Genomic DNA, 22,784 nt, shown 5'->3' on the forward strand with positions numbered 1-22,784 from the left:
GACCTAATTAAACTTAAAAGCTTTTGCACAGTAAAGGAATCCATAAACAAGATGGAAAGACAACCCTCAGAATGGGAGAAAATATTTGCAAATGATTAATGAAGTTTAATAGTCCTGCTTGGGGTGGAATAAAAGGACTAGAATGAATATGAGAAGTTTGAGGCCAATTTGTTCATTCTTACACTGGTAAGATTCTTCTTCTTATTATTATAGTAATCTAGTACATTTTCTCATCTTTCTCAGAGGAATCTCTCCTTATCCTTTCCTTTTTCAAAATTTTTTTGCTATTCCCAATCTTCTGAATTGGGATTATTTTGTCAAGTTACAAACAAATCATTAGTATCTTTAACTGTGATTATTATAATTGCGATTGTATTCAATTTATGTTATACATTAGTGAAATTGACACTTCTCAATGTAGTTTTCCAATTCAAGATATTAGTTCCATATTTATTTAATGTATTTTTGTACTGTCACTCATTTCTTAGTTGCTTTCCTCTAAGGGACACTATTTTTGCTCTGTCTCTTGGCTCCTTTTCTTCCACTCTTTTTTCTATTTCTTCCCTGAGGCCTTCTTTCCCACATTCCTTGCTTTTTCCTCAACTCCTGCTGTCATGATACATTACTGTATTATAACCAGGTAATATGTGTGTGTATATATTTGAGTCCAGCTTAATAGTTTTATAATTTATGCATAATTATTAGGACTTAAATAAAAGTTAATGGTCTCATTTAATAGTTCATTTAATGTCAAAGGGACTTTTGCATAAACATTATTCTGTACCAATTTTAATGCTAAATTTATTATTTATATTCTAGTAAAAATTATGAACATTAATTTTATTAAACAAGTATTAAATATTTACCTCTCCTTAAAAAATAGATTATAATTGCAGCTTTAGAATGAGGTGTTCTATTGAACTATTTATATAACTTAAAAGCAAGACAAAAATAGTAGTTTTGTAAATATAATAACTTAAAAACTTTGTTCTATTCTAAAATCTCAGTACTCTGTGTTTATTTATTTATTTACTATTTCTACTTCTGATTCCCTTAGAGGGATATAATCATGTTTATGTTGCTACCCTCCCAGGATGACACCCAAGAAAACTTTCCTCTAAGCAGGTTCTGTCTTATTATTGTCCTCTCAAGTTCTGGAACTCAAGAATTAACATCTGGTCTTCCCTGGTGACACAGTGGTTAAGAATCCGCCTGCCAATGCAGGGGACACAGGTTTGAGCCCTGGTCCGGGAAGATCCCACATGCCACAGAGCAACTAAGCCCGTGCACCACAACTACTGAGCCTGCGCTCTAGAGCCTGTAAGCCACAACTACTGAGCCTGCATGCCACAACTACTGAAGCCCGCGCGCCTAGAGCCTATGCTCCGCAACGAGAGGCCACCGCAATGAGAAGCCCATGCACCACAACGAAGAGTAACCCCTGCTCGCAACTAGAGAAAAGCCTGAGCACGTCAACGAAGACCCACTGCAGCCAAAAATAAATAAATTTTTTTTAATTAAAAAATTTTTTAAAAATAAAAAGAATGAACATCCCTCAAATCTGGGTTGAATGCTATGTTAGTTTCCTAGGGCTACGGTAACAAACTACCACAAATTGGGTGGCTTAAAACAAGAGAAATTTATTCTCTCACATTTTTGGAGGTTAGAAGTTCAAAATTAAGGTGTAGGTTGGGCTGTCCTCCCATTGAAGCCTCAAAGAGATTAAGCTTCCTTCCCTTTCCCAGCTGCTAGTAGCCCAAGGCATTCCTTACCTTGTGACAGCATGATTCCAGTCTCTGGCTCCGTCTTCACATGGTCTTCTCTCTCTTTGCCTCTGTGTCTTCACATGGAATTCTCTTCTCTGTATCTCTTCTCCACTTCTTATAAGGACATTAGTTGTATTGGATTACAGTCCATCCTAACAACCTCATCTTAACTTGATTACATCTGTAAGGACCCCATTTCTAAATGTCATTCTGAGGTTCATGGGGTTAGGGCTTCCACATATCTTTTGAAGTGGCTCAATGCAATCCATAATAGGTGCCTTTACTAGGGATGCTGATATCTCTCTGAATAACTTCTGTTAAAGTAGCTTTTATCTTTCAGCCTCCTACGCAAAGCAGAAACCAGCTATCTCTATCGTATCCCCAGTCTGATATAGGCACCATCCCTTCCTTTCTTTTTCTTCTTCATACTTAGAATGTGGATGTGAAGCTGTAGATGGAGTACCTGTCTTGTGACCATGAGATAAGAAGCATGAGTGGAAAAGCCACATGCTAAAGATGATTAAGCAGAAAAATAGGAAGAGCTAGAAACATTGACATCATGTTGCCACTGCACCAGCCCTGGACTCGCCACCTTTGGACTTACTATTATTTTAGAAAAAGTATAGCCCATTGTAGTTAAGCCACGGTAGATGAGTTTTTGTGCAACCCTCCCCCTCTTCAAAAACAACCTCAAAACAAAACCGCTGTGTTAATGGCCTGCTTCCCCTGGCCTAATTGCTCATGCAAGCTTAATGAAGTCAATCATGTTTATCAGTGATTTAGTACTGGCACATCTTAGCAGCTCAACACAAGCAGCTGGCATCTTACTTTAAATAACAAATAGTATATGTTTTAGTTCTGCTTTTTGTTTTCTTTCTGTTTTAAATCAAAGTGTGACCTTCTCCATTTCCACACCTATTTGCAAAGTTGTCAGTTACAGTCTCATGGTGACAGGTGTCCGCCTCACAAAAGGACTATCAGTACCAGCTCACTTGTTCACGTGTCTGACTTCATCTTTGCCGACTTTGATTCTAGATGTCAAACGACCTCAGACACTGCCCGCTGACAAATTTCCTGTTTTGGTTTCTGATTTGACTGGCTAAATTTCTCAATCCTTTCTTTCTGCCTGGTTCAGCTTTCCTAACACTGACTTTGGCAGAAGCTTTTAACTCACAACTGTCAGCCTCATGGCATCCTGGCTGAGCCCACCTACAATGAGAAAGGCTGACTGAGGAAAAAAAATTGACAGAAAACAAAAATCACCAGTATCAGGAATAAACAAGGGACACTACTAGAGGTCTAGAGAAATTAAAAGAATGATAAGTGAACATAATGAATAACTTTTTGTCAATAGATTCAACAATTTAGATGGAACGAGCAAATGCTTGAATGAGTCCACTTCCAAAACCAACATAAGAATAAAGAAAAATATGTGAAATGGCCTCCTGTCAAAAATTGTGAAAGGTCTGAGACTGTATCCTGCCGGCAAGTTAACAAGTTAGTCAAGGATACTTAGAGAAAATGCAAGACTTCTGGGTCAGAGACAAAGGACAGTATTTTACTCACAACAATGATAGTAAAGCTTTTAAAAACATTTTTGTTTCTTAAATTTTATTTGTATTAAAGATATACATATGCATACTTTAAGAAATCAAATAATCCTATAAGGCCTGTAATAAAAACAGAGCGTAGTTGCCCAGAACCACATCTGACAAAACATGCTTTAGAAGATGCTTTAGTAATGAAACTGAAAAAAAAAAAAAAAAAAAAAGTTCAAAGGAAACAGCTAAACTGCTGTTGAAACCACCATTTCCTTAGGGTAGAGCAAGTGCAAAATAATTTCCTTCTCAGAAGTGAGAAGTTAACTAGACTAAAATGTGTAGCTAGTTGAATAGTGTTAACACTGGATAAGTCTCAATGCTACAAGATTATATTGGCTACATTATCTCTTTGACCATTTATATCTTGTATTCCTACCTGTAACCACTCAGTTTATATTTAGAATGCCTAACAAGTTTAACTCAGGAATGACTAAATCTAGCAGTGTTATTCAGTATAATGTAAGCGCTTCGCAAACACAAGCATTAATCTATTAATATTTATTCATCTCTGGATGTTTATTGATTTGGAAAGTACATTTATATCGTGTTTGAATTTATAATGATTTTGAAAATGTGGCCATCATAATTATACTAGTACTGTATCAGAAAAGGACTGTTTAAAGAAAACATACATTAAATGAGGGTCAAAAATTCAAAATGTGGGAGAAAATTATTTAAATGGGGTTTTCTTTTAAAAAATGAAAGTGCAAGGATTAGGTGTTAGTGATAAGGGAATAGGAATGTTTGAATTGGAAGTAATTGTATATAAGTTTATTAACAAATTTGTGTGTCTTATGACTGCTTTAGACCTGTGCCACCTTGTAACTGCGGTGACTTGAATATGAATACTTGGATAATGAGGATGCTATATTTTAATTGTTATGCAAGAATATGTTAGGACAGAATCTATAGAACCTTCTGATAATGAGGTGGACTAGGCTTGTCACTAAGTTCTTTCTAATTTTAATCTCATATTGATAAGAAACTAGAATTTACTATATAGTTTGGAGAATTATAAAAAATGAAATATTCTTATAAGTACAGTTTTATACACAAAGTTCCTAGGTGATAATATTCCTTAACTCTATCAGTCCATACTTTTGTGTTAGTCATGGGTTATTTACTTAAAACATCACTGTCTAAAGAAATATAATGCAAGCCACACGTGTTATTTTAAATTTTCTTGTAGCTACTTAAAAAAGTAAAAGGAAGCAGGTGAAATTAATTTTAATACTAGATCTTATTTAGTCCAACAAATTCAAAATATTATCATTTCAGCACATAATCAATATTAAAAGTATTAAGGAGATGTTTTATATCCTTCATTTCATACAAATTCTTTAAAATCCGATGTATATTTTACATTTCAAATACCTCTCAATTTAGACTAGCCACATTTCAAGTGCTCATTAGCCCATGTGGCTAGTGGTTATAACACTAGACAGCACAGATTTAAAGACTGAGCTCTTGAAAGTGCTTTAGCTCTAGAGCACATCTTATCCAATATCCAAGTAAGCTTCTGTTTACTTTCTATGATTTGAGGTGGGGATTCCAAATTAGAGGGTGTATTGACTGAATCTTTGTGTCCCCTCCAAATTCATATGTTGAAGCCCTAACCCCCAGTGTGATGGTATTAGGAGGTGGGGCTTTTGGGAAGATGAGGTCATGAAAGTAGAGCACCCATGATGGGATCAGTGTCTTTTCTCTCTTTCTCTCTCTCTCTCTCCCCCTTTTCCTTTCCCTCTCCCTCTTCACCATGTGAGGACAGAGTGAGAAAGTGACCTTCTGCAAGCCAGGAAGAGGGCTTCACCAAGAGCCGAACCAGCTGGCACACAGATGGTGGGACATCTCAGTCTCCAGAAATGTGAGAAATAAAATTCTGTTGATTAAAACATTGGGAAGAGCTGATTAAAAGCAGTGATGGGTTGTTACAGTGTGGACATTCTAATTCACACCAAGGTGTGTGAGTCATTGGTGTAAAGAAGAGAGATAACCTTAAGTTTAATTCACTTCTTTCAGTTACTGACTGTGTGAACGTGAGCAACTTACTTAATGTTGGCCCCCAAAGGTAGCTGTATAATACATACTTTCCAGGACCATAATGAAGTAAACATTAACTGAGAAAAGGCTGGGTCATGCTATGCCATGTCATGGATCTCTGTCTTGTGAATGGACCATAGTGAACTGGCAGAAGATACCTGCCTCTTGGAGTAAGTGGAGTAGTCCAGCATGAAATTAGTAGGCTTCCCCAGTCTTGGGCAGGGCAGAAGCTAAAGGCAGAAAGCTAAGGCACAGGGCTAAGGTAACTGCACGCCAGCTCCCTCAACCTCTCCACGTGGCAGCTGATTTTCTTGCACACAATTTGCAGTTGGTACAGAGATCTTAGCTCAGTTGCTGAGGCCAGTAGTATAAACACTGAAGCATATGAGTCATTCTCTGAGGTTACCCCAGCAGACAGGCCCTGAAGGAACTTGACGGAGTACACGGTAAAAACTTCTCTCTTGCCTTATGAAATCAGAACAGCATTACTCCATAGTGACACAGAAAAGGAAGCACCAGGCAGACTTTTATGCTGAAATTGAGTTAACTCAAACCTGGACTCTTACGAAATTAAGAAATGCAACAAGAGGAGGTGAACCCTCAGTAAATGTTTTCCTCTGAAACATATCTATGCTAAAGAAAGTGTTTAGAAATATTTATAGAAAGACAAGTGCAGCTATGTTTAAGAGTTTAGAAATGTTATGTTACTCAATTCTCATGTTAACATTATCTTTGAATTCATACTTTTAAAAGTGACCACTCTGTTTAAGTATGAGCAGAATTGATCCCAGCGCTTATAACTTTGTTTGGGTGCTGTTTCTTTTGCCATATCGTACAACAAATCCAAGGCAAAATTTAAAAATTCCACTGTGGCCTCCTCTTTGGACAAAATATGCCTCAAAGTCAGCTAAAGTTAGGAGATGATAAACTAAAATCCGGCATAGAAAGGGAGAGAAAATGGGAAGCACTCAAATATGCATATTGACAGGACAGTCTCCCTGACCAAACTCTTTAGTCAGACTTCTCTAAACCCTGTTCCTGACTAGGCTTTGACTTTGCATACTTATCCCCATCCTTGCCAAATGTGCATAGCCCAGTTTTAGCAAGAATCCTCCCAAATCAGTTTAGAGAAAATCTCCCCCACTCTTCAGATCTGATCACTTTAAATAGCTCATCAAATATCTCCTCCCCCACCCTTGCCACCTGATTACTCTGGCCTGCTACTACTAATTTTCCATCCACCAAATCTCTTCCCCACCCCAACTCTGTTCCTTGGCTATAAATCTTGGCTGCCATGTATTCTGAATTGAGCTCAGTTCTAAACTGAAGTCTCTTCAGGGAAGCAACCTAAATGTCCATCAACAGATGAATGGATAAAGAAGATGTGGTACATATATACAATGGAATATTACTCAGCCATTAAAAAGAATGAAATAATGCCATTTGCAGCAACATGGATGGATCTAGAGATTGTCATACTGAGTGAAGTAAGTCAGGAAGAGAAAGACAAATACTGTATGATATCACTTATACGCAGAATCTTAAAATGATGCAAATGAACTTATTTACAAAACAGAAACAGACTCACAGGCTTAGAGAACGAACTTATGGTTACCAGGGGGGAAGGCTGGGGGAAGGGATAGTTAGGGAGTTTCGGATTGACAAGTACACACTGCTATATTTAAAATGGATAACCAACAAGGACCTACTGTATAGCACAGGGAACTCTGCTCAGTGTTATGTAACAACCTAAATGGGAAAAGATTTTGAAAAAGAAAAGATACAAGTATATGTAAAAAAAGAAAAAAATTGTTCCACCTCCAATAATAAAGGGTAAATTAAAACAAAAGGAAAAAAAAACAAATGAAGTCTCTTTTCCCCTATTGCAATAGTTTCTGAATTAAATCTATCTTTACTGCTTTAACTAGTGTCTGGCTCTGGTTCTCTTTGACAATATGCACAAACAGGTACATATATACACATAGTTCTGATGTTAAAGATAATATATGGTCTCAATGTCCATATGATGATGATGGAAGTATAAATTAGTACAAGTTCTGAGAGGGTAATTGGACATTCTGTATCTGAAATCTTTATAACACTCATACCTTGTTACTCAGTAATTCTATTTCTAGGAATCAATCCTACTATATATGCCTTATATATAAAGATATCCACAGCAGCATTATTTATAATAAAGAAAAATTGAAAAGAATCTGAATATCCAACAATAATTTGCTATGTAAGTTATGAGGCACTCATAATGGTTTGAGGAAACATTGTGCAGCCCTCAAAATGTTTGTGAAAAGTCATAATAACAAAAAAACATACTTATGAAATGGTGGTAAGTAGAGAAAAAAGCAAGATACTAAATTTCATAAAATTATGCCCTCATTTAACAAATTTCTGCATGTGTATTATATAGATATTGAAAACATACATATGTATGTGTATGTATATATATGAACATAAAACACTGAAAGAAGTACACCAAAATGTTAAAAGGTGAGGAGGGTCTTCTGAGGTGGACTGATAGATTTTTTTTTTTCCTCCTCAAAAAGTCAGGATTCTTGGGACTTCCCTGGTGGTCCAGTGGTTAGGACTTTGCACTTTCACTGCCAAGGGCCCAGGTTCAATCCCTGGTTGGGGAACTAAGATCCCGCAAGCCACTGGGTGTGACAAAAAAAAAATAAAAGTCAGGATTCTTAGTTGCAAACAAAAGAAGCCACTCTGGCAAAATTAAGCAGAAAAATCATTTATTAAAACAAATAAGGTAGCTGACAGAATGATTGAGGGGGCTAGAAAAACAATCCCCAGACTCAGCTTCCTAAAGCAATGCCCAGGTCTGGTTGATAAGAAAACCATCATCACTGCTGATGCTATGTAAGAAATGCCAGCAACAGGACTTTTCTACAACTGCTGGCTGTCAGCAATTCTAGAAAGCTACTCTTAAACTGCAAACCCCAGAAGCTGTACGTGTCTGAAGCCACCCATCCAGCAAAAATGGAAAAAATGTGGAGGCTATTTCCTCATGTTGCTCATCTCCTCATGTTGCTGATCAGAGGAGTGACATAACTGACTTACACTGTAAAAGGATAATTCTGACTGCTGGGAGGAAAATATAATGTAGGGGACAGGGGAGGAAGCGAGAAGACTGCTTAGGAGGTCATTGTGATAATCCAGGTGAGAGTGAAGATAGATTGGTAGAAGGGGAATGGTGAGAAGTGGTTGAATTCTGGATATATTTCAAGGGTGACTCCTAGATGTTGGCCTGAGAATTTGGAAGACTGGGCTGTAATGTACTGAAATGGGAAAGATCATAGGTGGAGATTGTAACCAAGCAATGGACTGGTGTGCCTACAGCGCAGAAAGCCAAACTCTGACAGCAGGTGTTTGGAGCAAAGTAAGGGTTTATTGCAGGGTGATTTTGCAAAGCTTTGTGGTCTTATTTTAGGCAGTTGTGAGCAAGAGACAGTGAGGTGTGTGTTACTAATCTAACTTGATATGGTTGGCTCTGCTTGAGAAAAAATCTCTGGTGTCTCAAGAGGAAGCAGTCTACACTGATATCAGCTACTTCTCCTCCTAATCAATGTGATCTGAAGGTCTCCAGCATTTGTACCAGAGCAGATGTCAGGTGTAGTCTTCTTTAGCTGTGAAATGTGTACCCAAGGCTCAAGCCCCTGAAGTTTGACTGCCATCTAGGTAGTGAGGAGGACCTTTCAAGGAGATTCAAGGGTAGTCTTTGTTCTTACTGATTCCAAATCAGAAGGATGGGAAAAAATTGGAAATGTTAGTTTGGAGAGTCCAGATATTTGAGGAAATTAGAATTCAGGATCCAGTCCAGTTTACAGATATGTACAAATCCACGGAGATAATTAACAGGATTAGAATCTAACACAGAGAAAGGTAAAAACATAACTTTTCTCTCTACCATCCCCCCTATTTTTATCAAAGATAACCTTGGTAAAACTAATTTGTTTGCATTAAACTTGGCCTGATAATTTATATTGACTATATAAGCTCTTTTTAAGACTGCCTTGCTGAAACTAGGTACCAGGTTGATTTTTCCAAGGGGCTTTATTGGCTCCATAATGTCAACCTTAGTTGCTTAAAGCTGTCTGGTCATATCTGAGTCTATGCATATCTCTGTCAAATATGACAATCCAGTCAAATCCTGGTAATATGGCCCATGTTTTCAACTGCGTCCTGTTACAAGGAGAACAGATTCTCATTGAACTTATGCAAATAACTAACTGTATTGCCGTGAAAAGAATACTTAAGGGTTTCCAAATTCTGGAGGGATCAGGTAGGGAGAAAAAGTAAATATTTCATCTTTGTTTACAAAGGTATACTTTATGAAAATGCTGCAAGACATAGATAGCTTGAGAGAAGTTTCCTTAAATTTGGAAAAGCAAAACATAAAAGAATTGGCAATGTTTAAAACAGAAAGTCATAAAAATTATAATCATCCTCATCAGTTTATTCAGTCTGATGTAATTAATACTTGTTCTACTTGAATCTAGTTGTTCCATTAGTTTGGGAAATTTTACCCAGTTCAGTTTTAGGATCTTAAAGTTATCAGAAACCTGTACTTGTCAAAATCCTTTGCATGAATTTCTCTGAAGATGACATATTTTTGCAGAAACACTTCTGCAAAAGCATCTGAGTAAAACAGTAACTCTGTAAATGACAAAAGACCTTTGAAAAATGTTCATTATTAAAGATCTGATGAGAGTGCATTATAATAGAATTTTCAAGGATATTTGGTTATTTCTGTAACACATAATGTTTTATGATAATATCTGATCAGTTCACCCAAGATGGTCGTTCTCTTGTTCTCTGTGCAGCCCTTTGCTCCCGGTTCTGCTTTACCTACACCCTCCTCACAGGAATGATCTTTCCTCTCAATCATAGATCCTAATCAGTAAACGCCTAGATACTTGCCCCAGGCCCCAGCTAGTGATTGTTCTAAAGATTAGGGATAGCTTCTCAAAGGGACAGACAGTTACGGGCACGCTCCTCTGCTGTTTTCCCTGGTAACCAAAGAGCCAACCTGAGGTCAATTCCCTCTATAACTGGTAACTTCTCCCCTTTGCCCCGGTGCCCCCGCCCCTTACCCACCACCCCGTAGCAAGGACTACTGCCATGTCCTGCCTGCTGTCAGCCACACACAGTGTGGTGTTGCTCCAGGACCTTGCTTCAGACACGGAAGTTTCCCCCCCCCACGCCCCACCCACTAAACCATTGACGTCACTGTCACTGACTCTGTAAGAGGGAAGAAACTTTGTATTCTGTTTCAAGTTAATCACTAAAAGGATGTTGCCTATAAGCTTAAATTATACATAAGGGTCCATCTGTGGGAACTCTGCCTCCCAGGTAATGAGCATTAAGCTAAAATACCTTCGTTTAGCTCACAGAAAACACCCTGACCAGGCCCACCTGTGAATGACAGCAGGAGGGGAGAAATTAACATATCCCCTCCAGAGGCTGATGGGAAACCAGGAAATGCGGGACGTTACTTCCTCCCCTTTTAGTATACAAGAAGCTTGAATTCTAACTCAGGCAAGATGGTTCTTTGAGATAGGAGCTCACCGTCTTCTTGGTCTGCTGACTTCCCAGATACAGTCGGCTATTCCTTGCCCTAACAATTCCTCTCTTGATTTATTGGCCTGTTATGTGGCAAGCAGTACAGGCTTGGACTAGGAAACAAATTGTGGCACAGCCAGCCAGGATCCTTGCTACTCCTGGCTAGCCGGCCTGATTGGGGAATTTTCGGGTAAGGCCCTAGCAGCTGCGGGATCACTTGTCCTGAGGATCTTTCCTTCAAAATTCCCCAAAGCCAGAAACTAACACAACATTGTAAAGCAATTATACTCCAATAAAAATATTAAAAAAGAAAAAAATTCCCCAAAGCAGCACCGGCTGCCCCAGTGCTTGGCATTTGGAACAAGGAATCAACATTTGGGAGCAGCTGACAGGCTCCATGCAGTAGGGTAAGTCCGTCCAGTGTGTACAGCTGGAAACTTTATTTCCTCTCCATCTGGGGCTTTTTCTCTGGAATAAGCGAATCTGTTTTGTATTTGAGTAGGGTACCTGTTGGAGAGAGGAAAGCGTTTTTGGACTTTTACCGGATTTGTGAACTGGTTCATTTGTTTATTTGGATACTAGCATTTGTGTGTGCAGTTTGTGTTTTGTTTGTCTTGAATTTCTGTCTTTAAAAATGGGGAGGGCTTCCCTGGTGGCGCAGTGGTTGAGAGTCCGCCTGCCGATGCAGGGGACGCGGGTTCGTGCCCCGGTCCGGGAGGATCCCACATGCCGCGGAGCGGCTGGGCCCATGAGCCATGGCCGCCGAGCCTGCGCGTCCGGAGCCTGTGCTCCGCAACGGGAGAGGCCACGACAGTGAGAGGCCCGCGTAGCGCAAAAAAAAAAAAAAAAAAAAAGGGGGAATGTTTCAACTATCCCTAAAGAAAGTCCTCTGTGGCGCATTTTGGGTAAGTGATCTGATTATAGCTGTGAACTCATGCGTGAGAGGAAGATGCTATTTTATTGTAACAGTGTGTGACCACAGTACCTGTTAGGATCTCCACAAGGGGTGTAGGCAGGGTTATCTTGGGACCCTGTGCACCATGTACTGCTACTGTTGCTGTGTTAATTATGTTTATGGTCTCCTGTGTCATTGGTATGTGTAAAACCCCAAGACCAAACTTGAGGGTTTATTGAGGATTTTCTGTTTGCCCTTTGGGTTTTTCATTTTGTTTAGTACTGTTTCTCCATTTACACCTGATCTCGGGTGGCCTCGGCCTGCAGCGGCTTGAAGCAGGGTTTCGGTTCCCGGCTAGTGATTGAGGTCAGGACACAGCAATGAGAGTACCGAATCCTAGCCACTAGATCAGTGGTCAGTGACGAGGCCCTGGCCCTATCGCTTTGCAGAAAAAGAATTCCCACAAAGACGGAAAGTAGTGAAACAAGTAAAGTATTTATTAGGAGAAAAAAGAAGTACAGTACATGTGGATAGACACACGGGCGGGCTCAGAGAATCGCACCCTGGTGGCAATTTGAATCACTTTTATGGGGCATTTCTTCCAGGTTTCCTTTGGCCAATCATTTTGATTTGCCTGGTTCAAAGTCTGTATTTGGTATAGCTCAGGATTTTCCCATGTGTGCACGCGCATCTCTTAGCCAAGATGGATTCTACCGAAGAGGCCTGAGGGTAGGTTTCGCAACTTGGCATCACTCCCCTTTTGACCTCTAGGGAGCTTTTCTGCACATGTGTAGTCGGGGAGGTCTCCTGACTTTGAGAATGAAGAATATGTGGTGTCTTACCTTCTATCTGGGCAGGGCCCAGCTTCCGCTCTCAATTGTCCTGTTATTCTGGTCTCTGAGTATGGAATTCTGACTATTTGCTCTGAGGGCCCATCTGTCTCCTGCCTCACACCCAAATCAGCTTTGTGATATTTAAAACTTTTACTGATGTCAAATGGAGGAAAAGAACAGGAAATAAAAAACACCTTTCCTTGTTGAAGAGGGGGACATTCCCAGGAAGAAAAAGTTTCCACTTCGTTCCTAAAATCAGCAAAAGCTACAAATAGAAATAGACGTGTCTTTTCCATAAGTATTAGTAAAAAGGGCTTAGCCATCTAAACAGGTGAGCTTGATTTGTCTCATCTGCCAGAAACCCAATTTGAATCCAATCTATTTTGTAACTGAGTTTTACGTTGTTGTATCTGATTCATGGCTGAAATTTTGGAATGGGAGCTATGAGGTCTGTGTTTGTAGGTGTGTTATAGATGTTTGGCATTACCGATATTAATTTGTAAAAGAGCTCTGCTTGATTGACTTAAAGGAAATTAAGTGCTTATATAGATGCTCAAAATATAAAACTGGCCAGAATAAATTTTGGGTTCATGTGATCTAGGAAATAGTATTGAATTAATATCTAGTATTAAAGTTAGCTTGAGCTTGTTGGTTTGATTAATACAGAGCTATCTTTAGGGTTATCAACATTAAGTATAATACTTTTATTATACCCAGGTTTACTAGAAATCAAATAAGACCTTATTCCTGTTACAAAGTTTGTTGGCAAGAAAAATAACAATATGACAAAGCTTTTAAGTAAATAAAATAGAGGTAAATGAGGTAAGAGTTTTAGGTGAACTCTAGGAAAAATTATGTTTTGGGAATGTCTATCTATAATAGCCTCTCCAGATTTTTGTAACTTTAAACTAAGTTAAAAGAAGAGAAGTCATTGACTATCTGGGTCATTTCAAATAGGACAAAATATTAGAACATAAGTTTATCAATCAGGAAATGCTGGTATGACAGTTTACAATTACTTGCATCTTGGTTTTCACTAGAGATTAAGGTTTTAAGGTTAAGAATTATAAGGGAGATATTTCAGTATGAAAAAATGTAGGATGTTTGTCTTCAGCAAAGAAGGAATGAGGAATTGAAACAGGAGGGAAGAGGACAGAGCACAACCTTTGGAAGAATGACATAGCCTCAGAACATGACATAAACTGATTAGAAACAAATGGGTCCAAGATGGCAGACAAGTCGACTTTCACTAGACCTTGAGCCTCAGTTTAGCTCATTGTAACACATCAGCGAGCTAAATGACACACCCACAGTCACCATGACAGTCCTAAGCCTGACCCTAAAGGTCAAAAAGTGAGCGGTGGCCCAATTTCTGGTAATCCCCACCCCTTCCCCCAAACAGCTGGAATATTCCTCCTGCTCATTAGCCTATGAAATTATCCACCCCTATAAAAACTGACAACTCCATACCCTGGTGCCTTTCTCATCTCCTGTGGTGGCCCACACTCTGTCTGTGGAGCGTGTTTCTCTCTAAATAAATCCACTTCTTACCTATCACTTTGTCTCTCACTGAATTCTTTTTGCGATGAGACATCAAGAACCTGATGTTTCATTAAGTCCTGAAACCAGGTGTGTGATCTCAGTTGGAAGACTGTGGGTTTTGGCTGGGTTCGAGTCCTGGCCGCCTGGGTTCAAGTCCCAGTCTGACGTGCATGGTTTCAGCGTGAAAATACATTTTGTTAAAGGGAAAAAGGTGGTTCTGTCCTAGAGCTGGTTGTTTCTAAATGGAGAAGAAAGGAACAGATGAATAAGGATACAGAAAGTTGTGGAACGCTTGTGGAGGAGGAACGCTGAGAGTTTTGTGCGTTGTCAGGATTGGCTAAGGTAATATTGAACTTAAATAGAATTTTAAAGGTAAAGTGGTACAAAACCTGAATTTGGTTCTCTAAGAGGACAAAGTTTTCTTGAAATATTGAATTTATGGTAACTGAGTTTCTTTAAGTGATCTGTATTTGCCATTGAGATTTTTTATTATCACTGGTTAAAATTTTTGATATTTTTGACAAGCTTCCCAAAGATCAAATTCTAAATGAAGCTCACTTGACCTCTAGTTAACTTCTGAGATTTTCCAAAGGGTCCCTGGAACACCTCAAATTATTTGGATTCTTTCCTTCTCAGAGAGAGGAATATTAAACTAACTAGGCGTACTTGGTATGTTAAATTACGTGGGAAGCACTGTCAAATAAATGGTGATAAAACTTCTTAGATTGTATCATGGGTAAACAATATACACATTCTGGAAATTATATGGAACTTCTAAAGTTCTGGAATATCCTGGTAAATGATATCACTAATAATTTTAGTAATTATCTTAAACTGTATGTCACAGCAGCAACCAAGTTTCTTTTCAATTGCATTGTAATCCTGGCTGGTTGATGCCAAAGCAAAAAGGCATCCCTTTAATGGTTAGAGATGATCAACTGCTATTTATGGTTTTACAGTGGCTTTTGAATGACTATAGCAATTTTGTACAGAAGCGGGGAAGAATGATGAAATCCTTTATGTTTAAGTATTTGTGCTATTACGTCAGGGAAAATAAAAGGAAGGGAATGAGAGTTGAGAATATGTTGCTTCAAACCTAACTCCACTGACTGAGCTCATGACTTCCCCTCCTTCTAAGGATCAATTAGAAAATCCTGTGTTGATATAGAGAACTGACTTATAGTTGCCAAGGGAGGGGGTGTGGAGGAGGGATAGATTTGGAGTTTGAGATTAGCAGATGCAAACTATCATATACAGAATGGATAAACAAGGTCCTACTGTATAGCAAAGGGAACAACAGTCAATATCCTGCAATTAACCATAATGGAAAAGAATATGAAAAAAAGTTATACATAACTGAATCACTTAGATGTACAGCAGAAATTAACACAAAATTGTAAATCAAATATACTTCAGTAAACTTAAAAAAAAATATTCCCGTGTTTAGTTTCTGGGGCACAGGAAGTTGGTCGGGTATCGCCATCTAAGACCCACCAGGGCACCCAGTTTGGGCCAGGAGCCACTCCCAGGGCAAGGCACTTTCCATTCCTGTTATCTTACATGAGGGCTAAATGCAAATGACCAGCCAGCTGGGTTTCTCAGACTTGTTTGACTGGAAAGATTGCAACACTCATTTATAGGGAGGATCCTCTACACCTGAAGGCCAACTGGCAGCACCCATAGCTGAGCCAAACTGGAGCCCCAGTGAGGGAAGAATGCCCTTATTAGAGCACTACTTATTAGTGCATCTTGGCAGGGCTTTGAAAGAGGGAACCAAAGCAAAAGAGTTTGAACAAAATTCAAGAAACTCAGCAAAAAAAACAAATGAAGACCTCTCTGAATTTTTGGAAGGGATTTATCAGGCCTACTGACATCATCTTAATGCAGATTGTGAGGCCCCTGAAAATATAAGAATGGTAAACTTGCCCCTTTTTGGGGGGCGCGGGAAGGGCAAAGTGGTTCAGATACCAGGAGAAACAGCAAGAATTAGATGGTGCATTTGGAATAAATCCTTCTCAATTGGTGGATGTTGCTTTTAAAGTGTTCAACAGGGTGAACAGAAGAAAGAAGATGCAAACAAAACGCCACTTTTCTGGCAGCAGTATTGGATTCCCAGAAGGCTAGTTACTTAAAGAGGGGTAAGCCACTATTCGAGAAGGAACATGTGCTTCCTGTAAGGAGAAAGAACATTGGAAAACAGATTGCCCTAGGCCAAAACATAAGAAAAACAATAAAAGACTCTCTCATATAGTAGAAAGAGAGGGGAACATGATGAACAAAGAAGCCCAGGGGCTCCCTTGGACTTGAGGCGCCTAATTCCCCACAGGAGCCCCATTTAAAAATTGACAGTGGGGAATGAGCTGATTAACTTTCTGATGGACCTCACCCTGAAGCTTTCCACCAGAATAGCTTGACATCACAGTCTAAAAATAATAAAAAGGCTGCCGTCAGACCTCCCCAGATGGGGACTCAAAACAGAGGAAACTGCCACACCGAGGACTGGAAAATAGACTTTACTCAAATACCCTGAACTGCAGGAAAATTCCTGATAACCTGCTAGTGTTTATGGATACTTTTTCAGGATGGGTGGAAGCGTATTCCACCTGGACAGAAGTCTCTGAAGTGGTTAAAGCCCTCCTAAGGGAAATTATCCCCGGATTTGGGTTAAGGCATTAAAACTACTTTCATCCTGCAGACCACAATCAACAGGAAAAACCAAGAAAGTGAATCATACATTAAAAAGGAACATCTCTAAAATATGTCGAGACTAATTTAACCTGGGATAAGCCCTTGCCAGTCGCCCTGATACAGATCGGTGGCACCCAGAAGCAGGTTTAAATTAAGCCCCTTTGAAATATTGTATGGTTGGCCATTTCCAGGTGTCTGCCCAGACGAGAGAATCTATAAATGCTCTAAGAGACCCAGCAGTTGCCAATTACATTAAAACTGTGGGCAGTATACTAACCTCTTCATAAGTTTGCCCCCAACAGGTCTGCCTATCCAGCTGAAGTAGATGGTAGTTTCATTGTAGCTGGAGAAGAGTCAACCTACCTATTTATGTCCAGATAAATAGCACAGGAATTTAGTATATGTATTGGGAACTGGAACAAAAACCCCAAGTTCAATGACAAATTAGACAACAAAGTGCTAAGGGGTTTCATCAGGTTCAAATAGTTGTAGATAAAAGAGACCTGACTAAAGATTCTAAGGAATATTCATCACCTCCATTCAGCAGAAAGCCAGGGAAGTCTTCATCCCTTTCCCCACAAGACTGTGGAAGGGATATTGACAGTAGGGTACTGTAATAGGGAAGAACCTTTTGTATTTCAAGTTAATCACTAAAAGGAAGTTGCCCATCAGCTTAAGTTATACATAAGGGTCCATCTCCCGGGGAACTCTGCCTCCCAGGTAATGAGCATTAAGCTAAACTACCTTCGTTTAGCTCACAGAAAACACCCTGACCAGGCCCACCTGTGAATGACAGCAGGAGGGGAGAAATTAACACATCCCCTGCAGAGGCTGATGGGAAACCAGGAAATGCTGGTCTTCACTCCCTCCGCTTTTAGTGTACAAGAAGCCTGAATTCTAACTCAGGCAAGATGGTTCTTTGGGACTCGAGCCCAACATCTCGGTCTGGTGGCTTTCCAAATAACGTCACTATTGCTTGTCCCAACAACTTGTCTCTTGATTTATTAGCCTGCCAAAGGGTGAGCAGTACAAGCTTGGACTGGGTAATATCTCCGGGCTCTTTGTTTGATCTAGAGGCTGGGCAAGTACAGGACTTACAGGCCTGAGGGATGCAGCCCAATAGATAATAACTGGCATTAGGACTGATAATATTATATCAGGAAATACCAGATTTTCAGGAATTTCACATAATTTCCAAAACACTTATATACCTATAGAGACACAATGTAATCCTAGATCACATTAGCTTAGTTTCTGTTAATTTATGTAAGTGCTTTTTAAGCCAATTAGATAGAGCTCTTCTACAAATTAATCTTAGCAATACCATCCAGTGGTAGATATATATCTACCAGTGGTAGATATATATCTCATCTACTATAGATGAGATATATATCTCATCTACTAGCTATATAAACACACATCAACATTCAGACAGATGCAAAGACCTTATAGACTTGTTCTAAAATTTCAGCCATGAGACAGGTACAATCATGTAAAGCTCATTAGTTATAAAAGTTGAATCTAAGTTTTTCTGGTAGATGGAATAAGTTAAGGTTCCCTGGTTAACGCCTTTCAATAATATCTGTGGAGAAGTACTTAAAAGATTTTTCTATTTGCCCAAGTTTCAAATTACCTTTCCCCCTTTTGTTTTCCTTCTAACAAGAATTACTTCCTTTAAGTTTATAGAATATTTATATCTCAAAGCACAGGGAAGGAATGCAAGTTCCTCCAAGAAGGACTTTGGCTTCCCAAGGCTAATATTTACAGACCTCTGAGAGGGGAGGTTTTGGGATTGGTAAAGGAATAAGTGAACTTTGAACTGCCTCCAAAACTGCATTTCTAGTTTTACAAGGAATTTAGAGATAAGGAATTAAGAGTAACTGTCTTTAAGCAATTGGGTTGTAACTTAAATGACACCAGAGGTTGATCCACCCAAAATCCTTTTATGAGGGTTTTAGATAGTTCTTCTTTCTCTCTGGGGACATGGTTTCACTTTAGCTTAAGGAGGAGGCTTAAAAAAATTCCCTTTAGGCTCTGAATATCAGTTTCCAATTCGGCCAAATTTCTGATCATAAAGTTATTAAATCCTTTCAGAGAAAAACAAATACCGTATGCTAACACATATATATGGAATCTAAAAAAAAATCGTTCGGATGAACTTAGGGGCAGGAGAGGAATAAAGGCAGACTCCTAGAGAATGGACTTGAGGACATGGGGAGGGGGAAGGGTAAGCTGGGACGAAGTGAGAGTAACATTGACATATATACTCTATCAAATGTAAGGTAGATAGCCAGTGGGAAGAAACTGCGTAGCGCAGGGAGATCAGCTCGGTGCTTTTCAACCACCTCGAGGGGTGGGATAAGGAGGGTGAGAGGGAGACGCAAGAGGGAGGGGATATGGGGATATACATATGCATACAGCTGATTCCCTTTGTTATACAACAGAAACTAACAACACTGTAAAACAATTATACTCCAATAAAGATGTTAAAAAAATAAAAGAAAATAATAAAGTTATTAAATCCTTTCAGATATCTTGCCAGGTTTCAGCTGGAACAGACAGTAAATATTTCGGGCAATATTAAATAACTCCATGGACCCAAAAGGCATCTTAGTGTGCAAGTTACCACCTTCCCAAGATCTAGAGTCACTCCCATAGATAGCTAAAGAACCAATAGCCTGCTTGTCCCAGGCAGGCAGAAAGCCACACCAAGCTCTTAGGACACAAAACTAGACAAGCAAGAAGGCAGTAGTTGTCCCTGGGAGAGGAAGCATCAATAACCAGTAGGTCTGGATTTGGAAAGAAAGGGACAACGTGAAATTTTACTTTTCTCTCTCAGCTGAGCATTACAGAGATTCAGGAGATTGTGGTAAGAATTCTCACCCTTCAACTGGCTTCTGCCAGTTTTCCCAGGAATCCCCTCTGCAGACTCTGGTTTCTTATTCATTTTAATTTTAACTTCCCTTGGCTGTTTAAGAAAATAGCATAGCACTTTCCCAGGGAATCCTTTGGAGTCTTGGAGTCCCATCAGTTCTGGAAGGGGCCTATAAGGGGGCATACCTTTAGGGGTGGATTATGAAGGCATTTGAATTGATGTTGACAAATCATCATAGGCCCTTGAAGGGCAACCTCTTTTCTAGTGTCCCAGTTGATTATAACTGAAACAGCAGTCCCTAGGTCAGCGTTTTAATGAAGGGCCCCTAGGAATGTGCCCTGTGGGGGGCCAGGTAGTTTAGGTGCCTGGCCCTGAAGCTGTTGTACCTGTAAAGCTAATGGTTTGGTGAACTTTTACTTATGATCTCCTGTCTTTAAATCTTCATTTGTCTTCTGCAACAATCTTTTTTTTTTCTCCCCCCATGAAGCTATTTTGGAATTTTGAAGCCTTTTGGATTCCTCTGTGTACTAATTAAAATAGGTATCCCATTCTGCTTGCTTAATTTGGGAACCCTTACTTTCAAGTGCACTTTTTAAATGACCTTGTCTAATCTGAATGTTCTGTCATGGCCATTGTAATCTAGGTTGTAACTCCCCAAGAGCTGGCAGCAATTTGGTAGGGACCTGGGCTGAAAATGGAGATTAACCCATATCTCTGTCCAGCCCCCAAACTGTTTGACCCTCAACCTCATGGTTACCAAGCCAAATTCTTGGAGCTTCCACGACAAATAGTTCTTACCTATAAAATAGGTAGGTGTGCCGTAAGGTAGTGCACTTAACTCTTTGGATTTTAAGGAACCCATTTTTGATTTATTTAGTTAGTTAAGCCTTTGGGTCTCAGCATCAAACTAACATCTAAAAAGTGATGTGCTGGGCTTCCCTGGTGGCGCAGTGGTTGAGAATCTGCCTGCTAATGCAGGGGGACACGGGTTCGAGCCCTGGTCTGGGAGGATCCCACATGCCGCGGAGCAACTAGGCCCGTGAGCTACAACTACTGAGCCTGCGTGTCTGGAGCCTGTGCTCCGCAACAAAAGAGGCCGCGATAGTGAGAGAGAGGCCCGCGCACCATGATGAAGAGTGGCCCCCGCTTGCCACAACTAGAGAATGCCCTCACACAGAAACAAAGACCCAACACAGCCATAAATAAATAAATTTAAAAAGTGATGTGCTGCTGAGTTGGGAACACGGGTTCGAGCCCTGGTCTGGGAGGATCCCACATGCCGCGGAGCAACTAGGCCCGTGAGCTACAACTACTGAGCCTGCGTGTCTGGAGCCTGTGCTCCGCAACAAAAGAGGCCGCGATAGTGAGAGAGAGGCCCGCGCACCATGATGAAGAGTGGCCCCCGCTTGCCACAACTAGAGAATGCCCTCACACAACACAGCCATAAATAAATGAATTTAAAAAGTGATGTGCTGCTGAGTTGGAAATTGTGTGATGTACCTTCTTGCAAAGAAATTTTCTAGAGGTTGGCGGGTGACCTAGTGTCAATCTAACCCGTTCTGTGACCAACTTACCCTAACACGGGAGTTTTCAGGTTAAGTGGTGAGTGCTGTAACAGTTCTTAAATGCTCAATGCATGCCCAACCATTTTTGCAACTTTTTGTGACTCTCAAGTTTCTCCCATTATCAACTAGACTTTGCTGGACTTAGTCCAGTTCAGGTGGAACCCAGTCCAACCTCAGACTCAGTTTGGTTTTTAAGTTGGACCCAGTCAACTCTGGCCAGTAACCACCATGGAATCTAGGGATTGGGAGACAAAACCAAGGTCAGAGTTTCCAACCAAATAGGGAATTGCAGAAAGCCAGTTAGATGGGGAGCTCCATGCAAAGAGAGTGGAGCTTAAAACCAAAAGGAACTTACCAATGGTCCTCGAAAATAACAGGAGAGACAGTGAACTCAAAGGTGGTATGCGGTACCACACCTGTGTTTCTCTTTGTCCCTAAATGCCATCAGAAGATAACTTTGGATCCCACTGTCACTGCCACCAAATCTGTTAAGTAACAAAAATTCAGCTGAGTAAATGTGAAGGTCTAACTGGCTTTATCCAAGAATTCATGAATTGGGCAGCAACCCATCTAACAGAGAGAAGCTCAGAGGAGCTGTACAAAATGGAAAGCTCACCTTCTTTTGACTGATGGAAAAGGGGCTGTGTGGCAGATGACCTCATTGGCACGGACCAGAAAATTCCAGACTGAGCAATTAAGACTACATTTCTGGGGGAGGTTCTAACTGCAGTTAGGTTAGGTATTAAGTCTTCGTGAACTCAACATAAATGACTCCATTTTGGGCCTGTGGTTTCTTTTTTTAACAATTACACAGATCCCATGGTTCTCTGAAATAAAAATTTTAGTTTATTTTCTTACTATAAAAGATAGTATATGCTTACGGTAAAAAGAAAAATGTAAACAACACAGAAAGGAATAAAAAAAGTGCCACTATTCAGAGAGAAACCCTGAAAACAAATCTTTCTTAACACACACATACTTTTCAAGGAGATCATGGTGGAGACCCAAGATAAGAAAAGGAAAGACTTGGCAAAGTTGTGAGACTGTTGAAACAGGTAAAAGTTCCTGTTGTTCTGAGCAAATGACTTCTTTGGGCTTTTGTTGTGGGAATGTAGTATGAATTAAGAAGTTTGAGGGTTGTAGCTTTGAGGAGTTAATTGCTCTGCATAATCATGTAAAAAATGGTCTCAGTAATAGCAGACTCCATTTTGCTTATTTTTGAAAATTAGAGAAAAGTAATTAGTTTATTTCATTGCCAAGATAATATTGCTTATTCTTGGGAGTTGTACATGTACAATGTGGTTTGCTCAAGCAACCATGAAACATCACTGAATTTCCTTGCTTTCAAGTTCTCACCTCTCTTGTTCTTGTGTTCAAAACCCAGGCAGTCTAG

General features: G+C 39.8%; 2 protein-coding genes and 1 non-coding gene across 3 annotated transcripts in view; all 3 read left to right on the plus strand.

The window, feature by feature from the left end:
* GLIPR1L2 (GLIPR1 like 2) overlaps positions 1–1,393 on the plus strand; it is a 53,110-nt gene extending 51,717 nt beyond the window's left edge. Inside the window, exon 7 of the mRNA XM_024122738.3 lies at positions 1,094–1,393. Coding sequence (XP_023978506.2) covers positions 1,094–1,192 — 99 coding nt within the window. The 3' untranslated portion in view covers positions 1,193–1,393. The remainder of the gene's footprint in view (positions 1–1,093) is intronic.
* A 6,592-nt stretch (positions 1,394–7,985) lies between these two features.
* TRNAE-UUC (transfer RNA glutamic acid (anticodon UUC)) lies at positions 7,986–8,058 on the plus strand. Its single transcript has one exon. It is a non-coding gene; the product is annotated as a tRNA-Glu (tRNA).
* Positions 8,059–11,074: 3,016 nt separating this feature from the next.
* GLIPR1 (GLI pathogenesis related 1) overlaps positions 11,075–22,784 on the plus strand; it is a 36,296-nt gene continuing 24,586 nt past the window's right edge. The window contains exon 1 of the mRNA XM_028490404.2: positions 11,075–11,400. The gene's annotated coding sequence lies outside the window, so the exon portion shown is untranslated. The remainder of the gene's footprint in view (positions 11,401–22,784) is intronic.

This window comes from Physeter macrocephalus, chromosome 6 (assembly GCF_002837175.3).
Source record: "Physeter macrocephalus isolate SW-GA chromosome 6, ASM283717v5, whole genome shotgun sequence".
NCBI classification, from domain to species: domain Eukaryota; kingdom Metazoa; phylum Chordata; class Mammalia; order Artiodactyla; family Physeteridae; genus Physeter; species Physeter macrocephalus.